This window comes from Podarcis erhardii (genome assembly GCF_964252035.2).
Source record: "Podarcis erhardii genome assembly, chromosome: 16".
In the NCBI taxonomy this organism is placed as follows: Eukaryota; Metazoa; Chordata; class Lepidosauria; order Squamata; family Lacertidae; genus Podarcis; species Podarcis erhardii.
The window spans coordinates 31,109,409-31,126,088 of record NC_138514.1 but is presented as its reverse complement, the minus strand read 5'-3'; the positions used below and the strand labels follow the sequence as shown (position 1 = coordinate 31,126,088).

Below are 16,680 nucleotides of genomic sequence, written 5' to 3'. Positions count from 1 at the left end.
TTAAGTCCCTCCCACGTTCGGAGGCCCGATGTTGACCCCCATCTCCTCCTTCCCCATTCACCCTGCAGTGTCCTCGTCTCACCCCGCCCCATCACTTTTATTGGCTTCCTTCTCTGTTCATCAGGTCATAGTCCCGCCCTCTAATTAGTCTATTATGGGAACTCTGGTCCCTGTGGAGGACAGTTTCTCGATGGCGCCGCCTTTACTGTCAGAGATTGACCTTCTGATTCGTCAACTTGGCTGTCTATCTTCACTTAGTGACCAATTGCCTCACTTTGCCGGTATAACGCTTTCTAAAGTCTTCGAGCACCTTTTAAAAATTCTTCACTCATTAACTCGGAGACGAGAGAGCGACACGTTCGAAGCGTGTTCCTTCTTTGTGCGTGTTTAAAATTAAAAACAAAAACGAAACAGGATTTCGAGCCCTACAAGAGCCGCGCTACCTAATTGGCTAGTGCCTTTTAAATCGCGGCGGTGCCAGCCAATCAAATCGATCGCCACCCGCCCTTTTTCCACGGGCTGAATATATAGGTGAAGGTTGCGTGAGGTGAGAGAGTCTCGCGGGGTCTCATCGGCAAAAAAAAAAAAGCGGGACTAGGGGCGGGGCGACAACCTGGAGTAGCGTTTGATTGGACGGTGGGCGGTGCCTATTACCCCACCCACCAACCCACCCTCTTTGATCTCTTCAGAGGAGCGAGAGAGGAGTCGAATCCCAAGTCCCGCTTGTGGGCTGGGTGCTGCTCTGCTATTGGCCGCCGCGGCCTTCGAGGGGATGGGTCCCATTGGTTGGGGAGGAAGAGGCGACGGGACGGAGAGGATGAGCGCGAGCGTGTTTCTGTGTATGAGAGTGTGCGAGAGAAAAAGAGAGAGAGAGAGGGAGGCGCGCGCGCGCGCGCACTCACACACACGCCGCCGCCGGGCTATGGGAAGGCGGGTGAGGAAAAAAGAGTAAAGCGAAAGCAGGTCGGGTGTGCGCGCATGCGCGCCTCCGTCGCCGCCGCTCTTTCGCTCTGCGCTCCGCTCTGGGGCTCCCGTGAGGAGAAGGCGGAGGAGGTGGCGGCGGCGGCGGCGGCGAGGAGTCGCGGCCGGTCCGGCGGCCTGAGGGGACGACGGAGGAAGACGAGGAGGCGGCCACGGCTGCCGGAGGAGGAGGAGGAGGAAGAGGAGTGGGGGGGCGCCGTCGTCGTCGTCGTCGACGTGGAGCGGCGCTGTGGGGCCTGAGTGACCCCCCCACCCGACCTCTCCCCTCATCCCTCCCGCCCCCCATCGGAAGAGACCCCGCCGAGGCGCCCCACACGCGACCCCCTCCCCCGGCCCGCGCCCGCCCCCCATCCCTCCTCATCTCCATCCCGCCTGTGGCTTCTCCACACAGCGGGGCGGGGGGGCCTGTAGCTGCCGCCGTCGCCCCCAACCGTGTGCCCGTCCCCCCCCTACCCCGCCCCGGTCCCCCAGCTTGCCTCGCCTTTTCCCCCGTCCTCCCTTACTATCTGTCTCTCTCCTCAGCCCCCGCCCGCTCTGGGTCAGGCTGTCAAGGCAAGGGCGCCCACCTCAGACCCACCCAGGGAGGCAGTGGGGGTTGAGGAGTGGGTGGGAAGCGAACTGAAGCTGGCTGACTTGGCTCGCTAGCGTTGCTGCCTGCTGTCCCCCTTCACCGCCACCTTCCGCGTTCCCTTCTTTTATCTCTTTTCTATCACCTTCCATAGCCTCTCTCTCCTTTCTTGGCACCTGCCACATTCTCTCTCTCTCTCTCTCTCTCTCCATTCGGCCTCCCTTATTCTCTCTTCTCGCTCTCTACCACGTTCTCTTTCTCCCTATCTCCCAGCTTTTGCAGTCCTTACTCCTGCATCTTTTAATTATCTGTTTGATAAATAAGTTTCACCCCCCACACCTTTCATTTCAGTTCCTCCTTTAGCTTTTCCTGTCAACACCCATTGACATTTTTCTCTCTTCAAGAAACTCGTATTTTCTTGTACATTAGTTGCTCTGTCTCTCTCCCTGTTTCTCTCATTATCCTTCATCTCAGCTTCCATAATCTTTTTAATTTAAGGGGGGGAACCCTTCACTTTGACACATTCATTCTTTATTTTGCTTCTTTATTATTTCTTAACTTTTTATTGATCTACCTACAGTGCTTTCCTTTTTTAAAAATAAAAATATTCACATCCCTAAGCGCTTTCCCCACTTTTTAAAGGGCTCTCTCCGCATTTATATGTTTGCTTCCTAGTGTCTGTTTTTGTTTCTCTCTATAAATAGCCAGTTTATATTATTTTATCCTCATTCACATTTTAATGCTTTCCTCTCCCTAACATTTCCTTGTCCCCCTTGTACTTTTTCTTGCTTGTTTTTGCATCCTCTTCCTTGTATTTTCCATCTCCCATCCTTACAGGAAAAGCATCCATTTCTTTCATTTATTGCGACGTGTTTGGATTCTCTCATCTCTTGTTTGTGGCTTGATCACACTTTTATTCTTTCCCCCATATTGAAGCATCATTTGCTCCAGCCCTGTTTTCATTCTTTCTCCATGTTCTTTTTCCTAATTTCCATATTATTCTCCCTTAACTGCATTTTTTTTAGCCTTCCCGGATTTTTTCTCCTTTAAACTACTTTTTCCTACCCCATTCTTCTCTTGGTTATCTTCTTTCATTCTTCTTTCATTTTTGTTTTTTTCCCCTTCCAAAAGTTCTTGAAACCTTTTATTCCTTGTCCTTGATAACTTCTGTTACCTGACTTTTTTGCTTTCTGCACATGATTTTTAAGTCTCTTCTGTGAGCTTCATTTGTTCTTTATTCACTCCCCCTCCCTGCCTCATTTTGAATATCGTTCACTGACTCTTCCTCCCACTTCCATCCCATCTTTTTCATCCCCTTTTCAATTTTTGGATTTATTTTCATTTCCCATTTATACAGCCTTCCTTGTTTTATATAGCCACTTTCCTTCCCCTTATAGTGGAAGTTGCTCATATCCACGTTTAATATTAAAGGTGGATGGATATATACACAGAACAGAGAGTAGATTTGTAGAAGGCCTTGAAGACCTTCCTACACATTTTGAAGAGATAAATGAAAAGGATGTGGGAATGGAAGGGGTGGGCTTGTCAGTACTCCTAACATTTTCTAGGGGGGTGAAGTTTCATCCTTTTTCTGGGGGGGAAGGGGACTGACAAATTTCAAGACTGGCACAGAGGAAACATAAGAAGGATGGCGTTCTAGTACCAACTACACTGGCCATCTTGGGGGGTAGGGGGTTTATTGCATGCTCACATGCGCACTCCATTTTTCTTGACTTGATGAAGACATAATGGCCTGTTGAGCTCCATGTTTTTGAAGGTGGGCAACTTGCTTGTGGTAGTGTAGCAAACTTCCTTTTTTTGTGGCCAAATGACAGCTTGACCCAGTTGTTATCCAACGAGAGGGCATCACCTTGAATGTCTCTTTGTAGTGCCACAGCCAGCGCAAAAATGATGGCGGCTTACAATGGCGGTACATCTGCAGCAGCAGCAGGTCACCACCACCACCACCACCACCACCTTCCTCATCTCCCCCCTCCTCATCTCCATCACCACCACCACTCTCAGCACCACTTGCACCCAGGCTCTGCGGCTGCAGTACATCCCGTACAGCAACATGCTTCTTCGGCTGCTGCTGCAGCCGCAGCTGCGGCCGCTGCAGCCATGTTAAACCCAGGGCAGCAGCAGCCATATTTTCCATCACCGGCACCAGGTCAAGCCCCTGGACCAGCAGCAGCAGCCCCAGCTCAGGTACAAGCTGCAGCAGCTGCTGCAGTCAAAGCGCACCATCATCAGCACTCGCATCATCCACAACAGCAACTGGATATTGAACCAGACAGGCCTATTGGATATGGAGCCTTTGGTGTAGTTTGGTGAGTATGAGGAGCAAACAGCTCTTGCACTCTGGTGGCTTCCAAGCCACAGCATATTCCTGTTGCCATTTGAACTTGAATGCCAACACGCTACTTTTCAACAGGTGCCTGTTCAAGTCTGTAGCAGATGGTGTCCACCCCCAGCAGAAAAAGGGAGATTAGAAAGTGCATTAGAAATGTATGAGCTGGGGAGCTTCAACTTGTATGTGTGTTTAGTGGCACATAGTTAACACGAATGAAGTGTTTCTGTTATTGTGGCAGGTATCAAAACAAAATGTTGCTACCTTTTTGCTGTAATGATTGTCATCAGGTTGTCACTTGTGTACCTAGAAAAAATGGATCAGTTCCTGGAGAAATAGTAAGGTGAATTTGCACATCTGTATTTCATAACTTTAATTCATTTGGATTTCTTGGATTTTTACCATTTAGGGCCTTGTCTACATTTCCAAACTTTATTCCCCTCGCCTTCTCTCCTATTGGAGGGCAAAAAAACTTTATTTAAAAATGTGGAAGCTGGCATTCTTGGTACTTGCAGGTCCTTGCCTACTCCTGTGCAGTAGGTGGTTTGCTCTTGCTTCTTCTATAGCTGCAGCTCAACAGTGCAATCCTATGCAAGTTAGTCCCATTGCATTCAGTGGGACTTATTTGCAGCCCCAGGTGAGTGAGTGTAAAATTGCAACCTAAATTGGCTTGGATTATGTCCGACATCATTGTCTTGAGACAAATACAAGCTGCTTAGGTTTTCCAAAACATTCTGCTGCTACTGCCGAAGCATTTATTATGTGTTTTAGAGGTCAGTAGCTTGGGTTGCATCAGAATGCCATTTTTTATAGTAATAGAATTTCATTCATGTGTGTCTTAAATGCAAATGGAGAAAAGTTGGTTTCTCAATCCAGTGACTGGAGTTGGAAGCAATTTCTTTTGGACTCTTGGTTTTGGCAGGTGACTAGAGTCTGCATTTCCCCTGCAGTATCACACAATGTATTTCCTAAAAGTTATCTTAGGACTTTGCACTTCATTCAGATTTTTTTTTTTCATCTTGCTTTGCTTTGGCATGGGCCGTCATAGCTACAAAACCCTGGGAGCCTTGTGTAGGAAACAAAATGTTTTAATGACTCTCTCCTTGGCCTTGTTTAAGAATGGCTTTAAAAGAGGGAAATTATCCCTGTCTTGGTATCAAAGCAGAGTGTTAACCAAAAATCTATGTAGACATTTATAAAATGGATTTGGATTGTATTTGTAACTTTTCTTGCATTGAGCTAAACAGTCATGTGGCCCATTGAATGTAAGAGGCACAAAATGTATAAGGGGAGAGGTTTTCATTTGTGCAGGAAATTGATCCAATAAAAAGCTACCCCCTGTTTGTATTGTATTCTTACCACCAGGATAACAATTCTTGAATCAGCAAAAAATCCTCTTTTGTACTTTAAGGAATGCTTTGCTTGCCTCAGCTGTCATGCTGTAGTTTTCACTTAGCTGAACTAAAATCATTGCATGTATTAATGCTATGATTCACTGGATTAATATGTGCTGTAATAGAGTGCTGTGGAGTAGAGTGGTTTTGACAGCTAAGGCACAGTTGGATTTAGACTGGTAACTGATAGTATCATACAAATGTATTGCTTAAACAGGTTTCAGCATAGAAGTGTTACTTAAGCAGGGAACGGCTAAGGGCCTAAGATGAATCTTTTTGTAATTAGTGAATGCTTCCAAGTTAATGATTTGATTTCTGTCAAGTGTATATTCTGTGTTTCTTATACCACTTCTGGAATTAAAAATTAAGATTTATAGCTGTCTATCCTCTTCTTGGATTATACTTTACTGCAGACTATTTAATAAATGCTGTGAATGAGAATCTTAACAGTGAATCCTAGGGATGTCTAGTTGGAAGTAGCTCTCATTGAATTTAGTAAGACTTACTACCTGTGAATTGCATTTTTGCAGTTCTAGTTATATGCTATTTATTGAAAAATATGATTGCATTATTTTTAGTGTAGATGCTTTGGGCAGGATCAAAATCTAGAATAATTGGCAAGGAGTGTGTTCAGGTTGACAGGAACAGAAATAAAACATTTTCAAATTGAGTAGCTTTTCTTATAAGAGAATGATATAAAAATTACAGCAGCTCATTCATAGTATAATTCTAAGAAAGAAGTACTTAGTTGAATGGGACTTTATATCTATTTAGGTTGCAGCCTTAGTTACACTTTCCATCAGCACTTGGTTAAGGTAAAGTAATTGATGGAGGAGTGGAAGCCCATAAAAGATGTTCTGGTTGCTTTTTAAAAAATACAGTGAGTTTTCTTAAATGCAAAGTTAACACCACCAGTTTTTCAAATAAGTTATAAAAGGCCCTCATTATCTTACTTCACATCTTTTCAGAGGCACAACACATGCTAAATTTTGTAGTGTATGTGGCTAGAAACTTGTAACTGAAATGCTGTGTAAGTGATAATTCTGAACTCTGTTGAGGTCTGTCATTTAAATTAGAGCTGAACACTGAAAGTTCAGCTGCAAATGTGTTTGAGAGTAGTGTAAAGTTGGCTTGTTCATGTAAGCAAACAATTTTTGATGCTGGAAATTTCTGATCCAGTGTAGCCCACCCATGTAGAATGATGTTTAAAAGGATATAACTGGTGAATCTGTCTGTTGCAGAATGTTATTTTTTCAGTGTAGAATTGTGGTACAGTGGTATCTCGGGTTACATACGCTTCAGGTTACAGACTCCGCTAACCCAGAAATAGTGCTTCAGGTTAAGTACTTTGCTTCAGGATGAGAACAGAAATTGTGCTCCAGCGGTGCGGCAGCAGGAGGAGGCCCCATTTACTAAAGTGGTGCTTCAGGTTAAGAACAGTTTCAGGTTAAGTACGGACCTCTGGAACGAATTAAGTACTTAACCCGAGGTACCACTGTAATTCTAAGCCAAATGAAGGGGTGCCAATTTATGCAGATACTTGGTCCATGCTGAATGCTTACTGTCTTATTAAGGAGTTTTGGAATGCACAATATGATGCAAATTGTCTTTTTTCTCTGCTTCTTCCATTTTGCTACCAATTGGGGGAAGTGGGAATGTGGAAAATTAAATGAGAGGCTTGAGGGAATGTTCTTCCCCATTGAGCGATTTTAGGATAATGTTGAACCCAATTATTTAGAATGTGGTCTGAGTGCTGGTATCCCCATTGTAGCCTTTTAGGTTGTAGTTGAAATGGCTGGTGTTCATAGCCTCTTTGATGCAGGCTGACTTCTGTTTTTCCAGTTCACTGATATAGTTCATCAGCCATAAGCTGTTAAAGCATGATGTCTTGGCAGACTTTCATACATAGTCTGCTGTTACTGTTGATTGTTCATGTGCCCCATTGTGTTCTCTTGCTCTTTTTGCTTGGCTTTGCAGGATAAGTTGGCTATCATTGACAGATATCACCTCCCTTTTGGCTACATGTGGATTTTGAGGCAATGGTAATTCAGTTGCTTAGGCAGTAAGAGAATCCCAGTGGATTTAACAGCATTATAAACTAGTCTCTTACATTTTGTGTGGTTCAGAATAAACTGACAACAAGTAAGCATGTGTTGGGTTTATTTACTAGCCACTGATTTTATAAAAGCTTGGTGAAAAGTGGGGAACTTTAATAATGTAACAGCAAGAATTTAACAGTGCTGTAACTAAGGTCTCCACTCCATTGTTTAATTGGCTCAGAATTCTCAATCTCAGTTGCTTGCTGAAAGTGAGGGAGAGAGTTCATGCTTGTGTCTTTTAAAAGTGTTATTGGTAGCTTTCCCTGAATGCCATGTTACTGTAAATCCTGACTCTTAACCAAAGCAGTCTAGTGTTGATAGCTAGACTGTGGAGAGCTTTTGAAAAACATATTCTCCAAAGTATTCCCATTTAAAAGAGGAATCCTCCAGAGTTTGGTAGGGGGGAAATGCTAATGGTTCTTGTGAAACTCTCCCACAGACCTGCTTTAGTTATGTCACTGGTGGGCTGATGAAGAACCAGTGTTTGTTTTAGGGAGTCTTGTTGTTTCAGAAGGTGAGTTGTTCTCTGTTGGGAACAGAAAACAGGTTTTAAGCATTGTGCATGACACAATGGGCTGTACTCAAAGTTAGTCCTAAGTGTGGACCCACTGAAATTATTGGACACGCCTAATACTTATTAGTTTCAATGCTTTTCTCCAAGTACAAGTTAGTTGGATAGCGCCCAGTATTCTGTGGAGAGTAATAGTAACATATCCTTAGTCAAACCATGAAGTAGAAGCTCTGTAGCACATAAAGTTCCTTTCAGTACAGAGCTCCCTGTAGAGAATTGCCCTCTGATCTGGCACTTTAAAAGTCAGTCTGGTCAAAAATGCTGAATAATGACATTTCTAGCCAAGACACATCAGTTCAGGATTCTGGGTAAACTTCTAATTGATTAAGTTGCACAATGAAAGCATGGTGGCCATATTGCAGTATGGGAAGATTCCACGGTAGATCAGGAATTTAAAAACTAGCTAAAGTTTGATTTAATTTAAGGACCTAGCAAACTGCCTTATATTAGGCCAGGCTATGTCCATCTAGCTGAATTTTGTCTTCTCTGACTAGTAGTGACTTTCTAGGATCGCAGGCAGGTCTTTTCTGTTACTTGCTACCTGATCCTTTTAACTTGACATGCTAGGTATCGAATTTGAGATCTTTCTCATGCAAAGCTCTACTACTTAGCTACGTTCTCCTCCCTAATATTGTTTGCAGAAATATGCTTGAGTAAGGGAGATCATCAGATTTCATGGGTGTTAGTCAATATGTAAATAGTCTTTCAGAGGTAGATTGGTGAACAGTAGTTCCCCTTGCCTTGCAAGCATCTGCTAAACATATTTTTTGAATTAATTTAAGCAGCTTTGGGTGCTTGCAGAAAAGTTGCTCAGCATTACACACCTTTTTAAATATTATTATTACATGGACTTGGATTACAAATAATAATAATATCCTAGCTTGATTTAGGTTTTTTAATTGTTTTTATTAAAGGTTTTCTTGGTTTACAGAAATACATACATAGCCTCCACTTTCAGATTATAATTGCTTTAGTTTTACAGAAGAGCCAGTTGCAGCAAAGGAAAATGTAGCTAGCCCAGAGTTCTTTTTCTTTTCTCAGCATATCTTTTTTCTACCTTTACTGGAACCAAATACCTCCTATGGAACTTTTGAGAACTCATCCTTTCTATGGGTAGAAGACCCCTCAGGATGATGGGGAAAGGCAACTGAACAGTGGGTGAGAACATTCCCAGCATGGTATTCCTTCTAAGTGTTATCAAGTCAGCTAGCTGTCTGTGGGAAGAGCTGTGCCTGAAGCAGCATTGATTCTCAGACCTGAACATTTTCTGCCCTCAGTTTAGTCCAGAGGAGTTTTTCCTGGGAGGGCTTGGTCTTTCTTTTGCTACTACTGTTGAAGCAGTGCTTCCTAATGGACAGCATGCACATGTTGAGAGAATATGTTGGTTCCTTCTAGGGTGCAAAATCTACATGTGGAGTGAAAATGGCCATTGTTCTTTGTGGGTGCACAGAGAGCTGTATCAAGTATTAGTCATACTCGGCGTAGACCCATTATGAATAATGGCAGTGACTAATTTGGGTCCATTTGTTTTACTCTGAGTAAAACTTACTTGGCCACAACTCATTTATGTGGTCCAGAGCAAGGTTGTTGAACAGCTAAGATTAACTACACTTGACCCTGCTCTTGATTTTGACCACAGCCAGATTATTTAACGGCATAACAAGCCTCTGGCCTAGAGCCTTTGATTTTAATAATATGGGGGTGGCTTTGATGACAGTGCCTACACTGCAGGGAAGAAAGTTGATAACATGAGTTATGTACGTGTTTTTATTTGTAGAATGTAAAAAACGAAAAGGACACCCGTATTAAGGGGGTCTCTGAGGCTCCTAGAAACATTCAGGTTTGGGTTATGTAGGGTGGGAGTTTGAGAACTGCTGTCCGTAGCTTAAGCCGCGGTTTTCTGTCTCTTGAACCCAGTAGGCTTTGAGTGAAACGGCAGCTTGTTGATCTTGCCTTCTTTTCTCTCAGCTGTCAGAGGCCTTGCAGAAAGATACAGAAAAACCCATTGAACTGGAATGTCTGCGAGTTACAAAGTTTGCCCCACTTGCTGGGAACTAGAATTATGCAGTTTGTTCCATTGTAGTAATATTAATTCTAGCTATAAAATCCCAGTGCTAGCTTATTAAAGTATAGAAGCTCTATAGTTCAATGATTAGAGGGCTGCCTTGTTTAAAGCTTTAACAGTAGGTTTGCCAGGCATGCAATTCCCAATCACCCCCATAAAATTGATCTATTTTATACAAAGTAGTTTTACACTTAGCATGCGGTACTAGGAAGAAATAGACTTGGGGAAGATAGGGTGTTTGTGGCAGCAAGAGTGTAGGCAGCAAGGAGGTGCGGTGTTGGGGAAGAACTTAACTATAAACATGTCCCTTTGATTTCTTAGTGAGGATAAGGCGGGCTACTACAACTGGGAACTGAGCAACAAAATGATCAGTTTCAAAGCTTCTCACGAAGACTACAGTAACTATTTAAAAAGCAAAGAAGTCAAATCCAAAAAGGCTACATTAATAATTCTTGATTTGCAAGCAGGCTCTCAGACTGGTTTTTGTTCAGGTTCAGCTTGTGCTACTATTTTGTTTCAGATGACCAAAAATATTGCATATATGCTCAAATTGGTTATTTCTCCTTGGTGCATTTCTTGAGGTTGTAACATGCAATTTCATATTGGATGTTTGGAAAATGTTCTCCCTGTTACAGATTACCTGATTTTTAGATCTATTTTCTAACATGGTAAGAAGGGAATGACAAAACTGTCACTAAAGGTAGAGCACAGTTACTAGTTTGCTCATTGGTGACAGTTTTATTCAAAGCAGTTTTGAAATAGAGCAGTGAACAAGCTCTTAATTTATAGTTTCTTCTTGCTGTGGAAAACAATGATTTGATAGTGTTGTGTGAATTCTGTGTTGGGAAAAGATCAATTCTGTGCTATTGGCAGCGATTTGGCATCTGAGACGATTTTGTATTCTCTCCCCCCCCCCCCCCAATTCTTTCTCCATTCTTCCAGTTGTTAACTGTAAATTTTAAATAATGGGTAGAAGCCTGGGTGTTTGTGTTCTATACCAATAGTTTAAGATTTTTCTTTTTTATCATTACAGATAATATAGGAATGTTGTCAGAATGAAGAAATTTAAAATTAGAGCAAAGCAGAAAATTTGAAAAAAAAAGTTTTATAGCACCCAAAGGAATGATATAGCTATCAGAATGTAACGGGACTTCTAATAAATAAATTATGCTCCTGTTACAGTCTTGCGTTTCTGTGGTATTATGGAAAATCCAGCCTTCTGTTTTCAGTCAGATAAGTAGAAAGATAACGAATGACCTGGAAGAAGATAAAAAGGGAAGCAAAAGTGAGCAAGGAAAAGATATTTGGGTGTACATTTTTGTAAGCAAATTGGGCAAGAAATCAGAATATCAAGTCAAACCTTGTGTTATAAAACAGCTGCACTGGATGCCAAATTATATCTGAGCCCAGTTAAAGGTGCTTATATTAGTGTTTAAAGCCTGTCTGAAAAACTGTCTGCATCCCTATTCACCTTCTCTGAAGTTGAGATCTTCAGAGGGGTTTCTGCTGATAGTTCCTCCACCCTCCAGAAGTTCTGGGGTTGGTGTCCTGGGAGAGAGCTTTCCCTGTGGCAGACTTTGCTTGTGGAATTTCTTCCACACACAGGTGTGTCTAGCATCCTCATTGTATAGTACAATTTTACTACATGCTGAAGATGCACATCTTTTTTTCTGGTTTTGACAGGTAAGGTGTTTTGTTTTGTGGGGTTCAGTTATTTGTTGAATTTATACTGTTCTGATCCATTTAGAATGGTTTTCCTTGTTTTATATTGGAATGGTTTTATTTGTTTTTATAGTTGTACATTATATTGTTGTAACCTGCCTCTGGTGAAGGGCAGGTAAGAAAAAAAGCCATAGCTATTTGATACAGTTTTGCATTAAAAAGCAGTACAGATTTTCTGAAGCAATATTTCATCTGACAGCCCTACCAGGTACTTCGATACTTCAAAGTTGAAGACAGATCTTGCTGTGATGTCTTCATGAATTCCTGTGTTTAGCATAGATGCTACTAAATTTGAGGTTAGCACAAGTAGCAACTATTTAAATGCCTGCAGACAAACCCATGGAGTACTACTTTAAAACTAAATCGCTGTGTTGAATTTCTGTCTGTCTGTATGATGGTGTAGCGAGTACTTTTGTCTGGCACATCTAGTGCAGATGAACAGGGATTTCCTGACTAACTGAGTCTGTCAGCTTGATCCTCTGTTGCTTGGAGGGAAACCATAGGAGTGCCTGAGGCAAAGGGTGCAGCGCCTCAATGAGCACATGATAAAGCAGTGTATATATTGAACCTAATTCTGATGGCTGTGCTATTTAAGAATTATTCATGCCACATTCTTATGAGGCTGTCCTGGTATTCAAGGAATGCCCTATCTAAATTCCTTGGGGGCTGTGACTTCCATCATCATCCTACAAGGATAGATCAGAATCCCATTTAACATAAATGTAACCTAATTGAAAAGCTGTGTTTGCCTGTTTGCAAGTTTTTACTTAATGAACATTGGGGGGAGCCTGTTTCAGGTACAGAAATTCAGTGTCCCCCACCAGCCTTGCTGAATAAATCAGGTATATAATGCCTTTAAGTATACGAATGCAAACTGGAAAGGTATTCATTGCATGCCTTAATCCTAGAAAGAATCATTTCTGGGTTGGGGACACTGCAGCTTCTTAGACAATGGCATCAGTTGTTTGAGTCACGAACCAGTTTCAAACAACATTCATGCAAAAGGCTGAATAAGGAGCAGCCTGATTTCTAGAGTCTCTCATAGCAGATGCTTAGTTTCATCGTACTCAGAGTAGACTTAAAAGAAATTAATGAACTCAGCCATACCTATTAATTTCAGTGGGTCTGCTCTGAGTAGGGTTTACAATGAATACAACACACTGTACTTCTGCTGCCCTGATTAATAGCAAACTGGCCTAAACATTCAGAAGACAAATGCTGAAATATTTGGGTTTTTATGAACAAAGACTAGTATATTAATTTAAGTTACTTTGTGTTACAAGCCCTTGCTGCCTACTGTCAGGTCATACAATGAAGTGTTGATCTGTTAAACTGCAAGCATGTTATTCTAGTTGCAAACTTTAAGAATGAAGAAACATGGAAGGCCTCATTTGTTTCTTCATTTCTCCCACCCCCACCCCCAAAAATTCTTTCCAGGGGTTGTAGACCAGTCTCTTTTGATGAGTCAGTGTTCGGAAAAAAATGTCCAGGTCAGTCTTATGACTAACCTGATTGTTTTGTTCTAGTACATCGTTTTCAGGTCTTATATTGTTTGTGTCTGGGTAATTGTATGTTGGCAGTACACACAGAATCCAATATTTGACAGAATCCAATATTTGTTTCAGTTCTTCTGCAAATGTTATAGCTGAACAGCTTGTAACTATATTGGGAACCAAAATTAGTTTTTCATGAGGTATTTATATTTCAAATGTGATTTCCCCCTCCCTTTTGAGTTCATTCTTGTGCATTCTGTCCCCCTCCCCACAACACGTATACTGATTGAAGTATTTAAATGTGCCCCATTCCCTCCTTGTGAAAACGTTTGGATAAACTGTATGGCTATAGATAAAGTTTTATAGAGTCCCTGGTCAACAAGGGACTTTAGGTGGTTTCTTTGAGGAGGGAAAAAAGACAGTGGGTCTGCATGCACTGCGCCATACCTCAAAGTAGCTCCCATTGCCACTAGCACTAAATTTGCTACACAGATCTCTGAGTTAGCAACTAACACTTGCTGATCCCTTTTTTCATGACCCAGTGACTAATATAGTTTCAAGCAGAGTGCTGTGGGCAGCAGGTGCTGCATGACTGTGGACAACTCCCACAATGTTGGTTTTTATATGTTGGGATTGGGGTGATCCAGGGTTAGAAACGGGGGTAGAAAAGCTAGGACCCAAATGACTTCTGGGACCTGGGTTGTGGGACCAAAACAGAATGTCTAGTCACCACTGGGGAGGCGGGTCGGCAACACTTTATTCTTTATTGTTAAACTCCTTAACGTATTGTCTATCCCTAACATATACTTTGAGGCTTCAAATCACATACATTTGAGTAATCCTTGAGTGTCAGTCAGGTGCAAAAAATGGCACCCAGACATTTTGAGGTGCTCGCAAATGGAGAAATTTTAGGCGCAAAATACGCCTGGTGCTCTGCTAATTTCGAACCCTGGGATCATCTTGCTTTATAGCTGTATCACAAATGCACTAAGCAGCCCAGCCAGAATGTCTTAGCTCTCAAGTATGGGTGTGAGGAATACAAAAAGAATTTGGACAGTTACAGTTTCTTTAAATGTCCTTTCCACTGCCCAAGGTTGAACCGTGTTCAGTTCCAGTATCATGGCCTAGTCCTGAATCTCAAAAGACAACGATAACTTGCAGAGGCTTCCACTGAGTATCAACATGGAGTCTTGTTAGAGGGTCTCTGTATTTACTACACATCTGTAGTAGTTACTCAGCATCTCTTCTGTTTTCAAATAAAATCAGTGATCCCCTAGCTTTACTTTGAACAGGGGCAGGGAACTTTAGGCCTGCGAACCACATGCGGCCCTTGGGACCCTTCCTAGGCCATTCCCCTTCTCCAGGCCATGCTTCTATTCTATGCCATTTTTGCCTGGCTCTCTGGCTTGGAACAAGAAAGGAAGTCTGTGACAGTAACTTACCTTGCTGGGGGTGGGGGAGATGGGGACCCAAGACATTTGCACTGATTTTTTCTTAATGTGGATTACTCCTGTTTAATAATATTAAACCCTTTCTTAAATGTTTCATTCTTGGTCTGGGCTACCTTAAATGAATGCTTTGCCAACAATAATTCACAACGCAGTCCTACTCATGTCTTTTAAGAAGTAAGTTCTTTTAAATTCAATGGGGCTTACTTCCAGGTAAGTGATGTCAGGATTGCAACCCTTAGTCACTTTATTTTGTGGCATTTTATTGCACAATGACCTTATAAAATGAAATGTTCATATTAAACTAATGGGCAACTTTAGAATTAGAAATGATTAACTGAGCCCTCCTGCAGCATAATGGGTCAGTGTTTCTGACTGTTAACCAGAAGGTTGTTGGTTCAAGCCCACCTAGGGGGTTGGACTTGATGACTCTTAGTGTCCCTTTCAACTCTACAATTCTATGATTCTGTCAGTGAAGGTTGTGTATTGGGGGGGTGCAGTTTTGCAGCACCCTGGTAGATTTTACTTTCCCTGTCTAACCTACCTGAGGCTGAAATTGTGAGGAAGAGTTTGCTTAAAGGATTATTCTGGGTACACATAAGGCAAGAAAATCAATTGGAAGAACTCTGGATTCTAATTTAAAACTCCATAGTACATGGAAGAACAAATATAGTAAATATCAGGCTGTGACATGAGTAAGTCACTTTAAGCTAGTGGTGTGTGTATGTATCATCTAGTTCTTGTACTCAGTAATTCCATTGTTAAGCTCATTTTCCATAAATACACCATTGTGTAAGCATAATCCACACTTGAATATTTATTACTGAAGACAATGTCTCATCCAGAGATATGAATGCCACATTATTTTGGATTGTTTAAAAGTACTTATTAGGCTACACATTCAGTTTTCAAATTATGATTAAGGCTGGCCTTATGATGTTAACATTTCTTCTGAAATTTACTGGAAAAGTGTTCAGTTGCTTGCGAGGAACATGATTAAATGTAGCTCCTCACTTACTTAGTCTGTAAGCTATGTACTGTGACCTCGCAGGTACTTGACAAATCTTATTGATTTTATAGTCCCTGGCAGCAAAAGCTAGACTTTGACTGAGCCTCTGGTAGACCACCATACATGGCTCTTGTGCTTCATTTGACTTGCTTGGTCTCAAGTTATACGGGACTCGTATGCTGAAAGTGTAGGGAAAGTTATTAGAAACCCTGTAAATTTGTTCCTGAAGTGATGTAGTTTTTCTAGATTTGTTTTGAATTAGGCTAATTTGCATAGGAACAGTTCACACTAGAGAGTGATCTAATTTGGAATATTTATTTGACATGTATTTAGTAAACAATGCTAAAAATGTGGAAACTGCCATTGTATTTTCAGTTGACACCTGCTCATCATTAACTGATGGACTTAAGAAATGGAAAATTTTCTGTGGAAAAATAAAAGAATGGATAATTTTCCATTTTGGAAAACATTCCTCTCCACATTACTGAGTTGTTGACACCTCTTGTAATATCCAAAGTAGTATGGAGTGGTGTTAATTCAAGTGCAGCATCAAGTGCCTTCTTGGAAGGACACTGAGGGGGGCTGCCTTACCCAAGCTAACTTATTGGGTCTTCATGGCTGAGCTGGGCATTTCTCTGCTAGACTAGAGGCAAGGACATGTTAGAGTTTACCATATATATAACAATTTTATGTCTTGTCAGTAAAGAATGGTGCCTAAAATAGCATATTAATGGCTGTAGACTTCCCTATTCATTGGGTAGGCCTTGCACCGCTTAATTTTATCTGCTATTGCACCCCATCTTGTCCTTGTGTTGTGAATGTGAATTTACTGTTCTGATTGTTCAGTTCTTTGAGGTCTCCTCTTGTAAAAAGGTTGTAGCTTGCTGCTTTGGACGGGTTGTTCGCCTTTCTTGTGGGCTGAAGTGGCAATTAGATTCAATTTTGTGAAGTAGGTCCCCTGAGCTGAGGTACTTGCACTA

At 41.9% G+C, this 16,680-nt stretch overlaps 1 protein-coding gene across 2 annotated transcripts in view; it reads left to right on the top strand.

Annotated features, from left to right (window-relative positions):
- Nucleotides 1–786: 786 nt before the first annotated feature.
- NLK (nemo like kinase) overlaps nucleotides 787–16,680 on the top strand; it is an 87,916-nt gene continuing 72,022 nt past the window's right edge. The window contains exon 1 of one of the 2 annotated variants that reach the window (XM_081843536.1): nucleotides 787–3,879. In XM_081843536.1, coding sequence (XP_081699662.1) covers nucleotides 3,425–3,879 — 455 coding nt within the window. In that variant the 5' untranslated portion in view covers nucleotides 787–3,424. The remainder of the gene's footprint in view (nucleotides 3,880–16,680) is intronic. The other variant, XM_081843535.1, reaches the window with a different exon arrangement.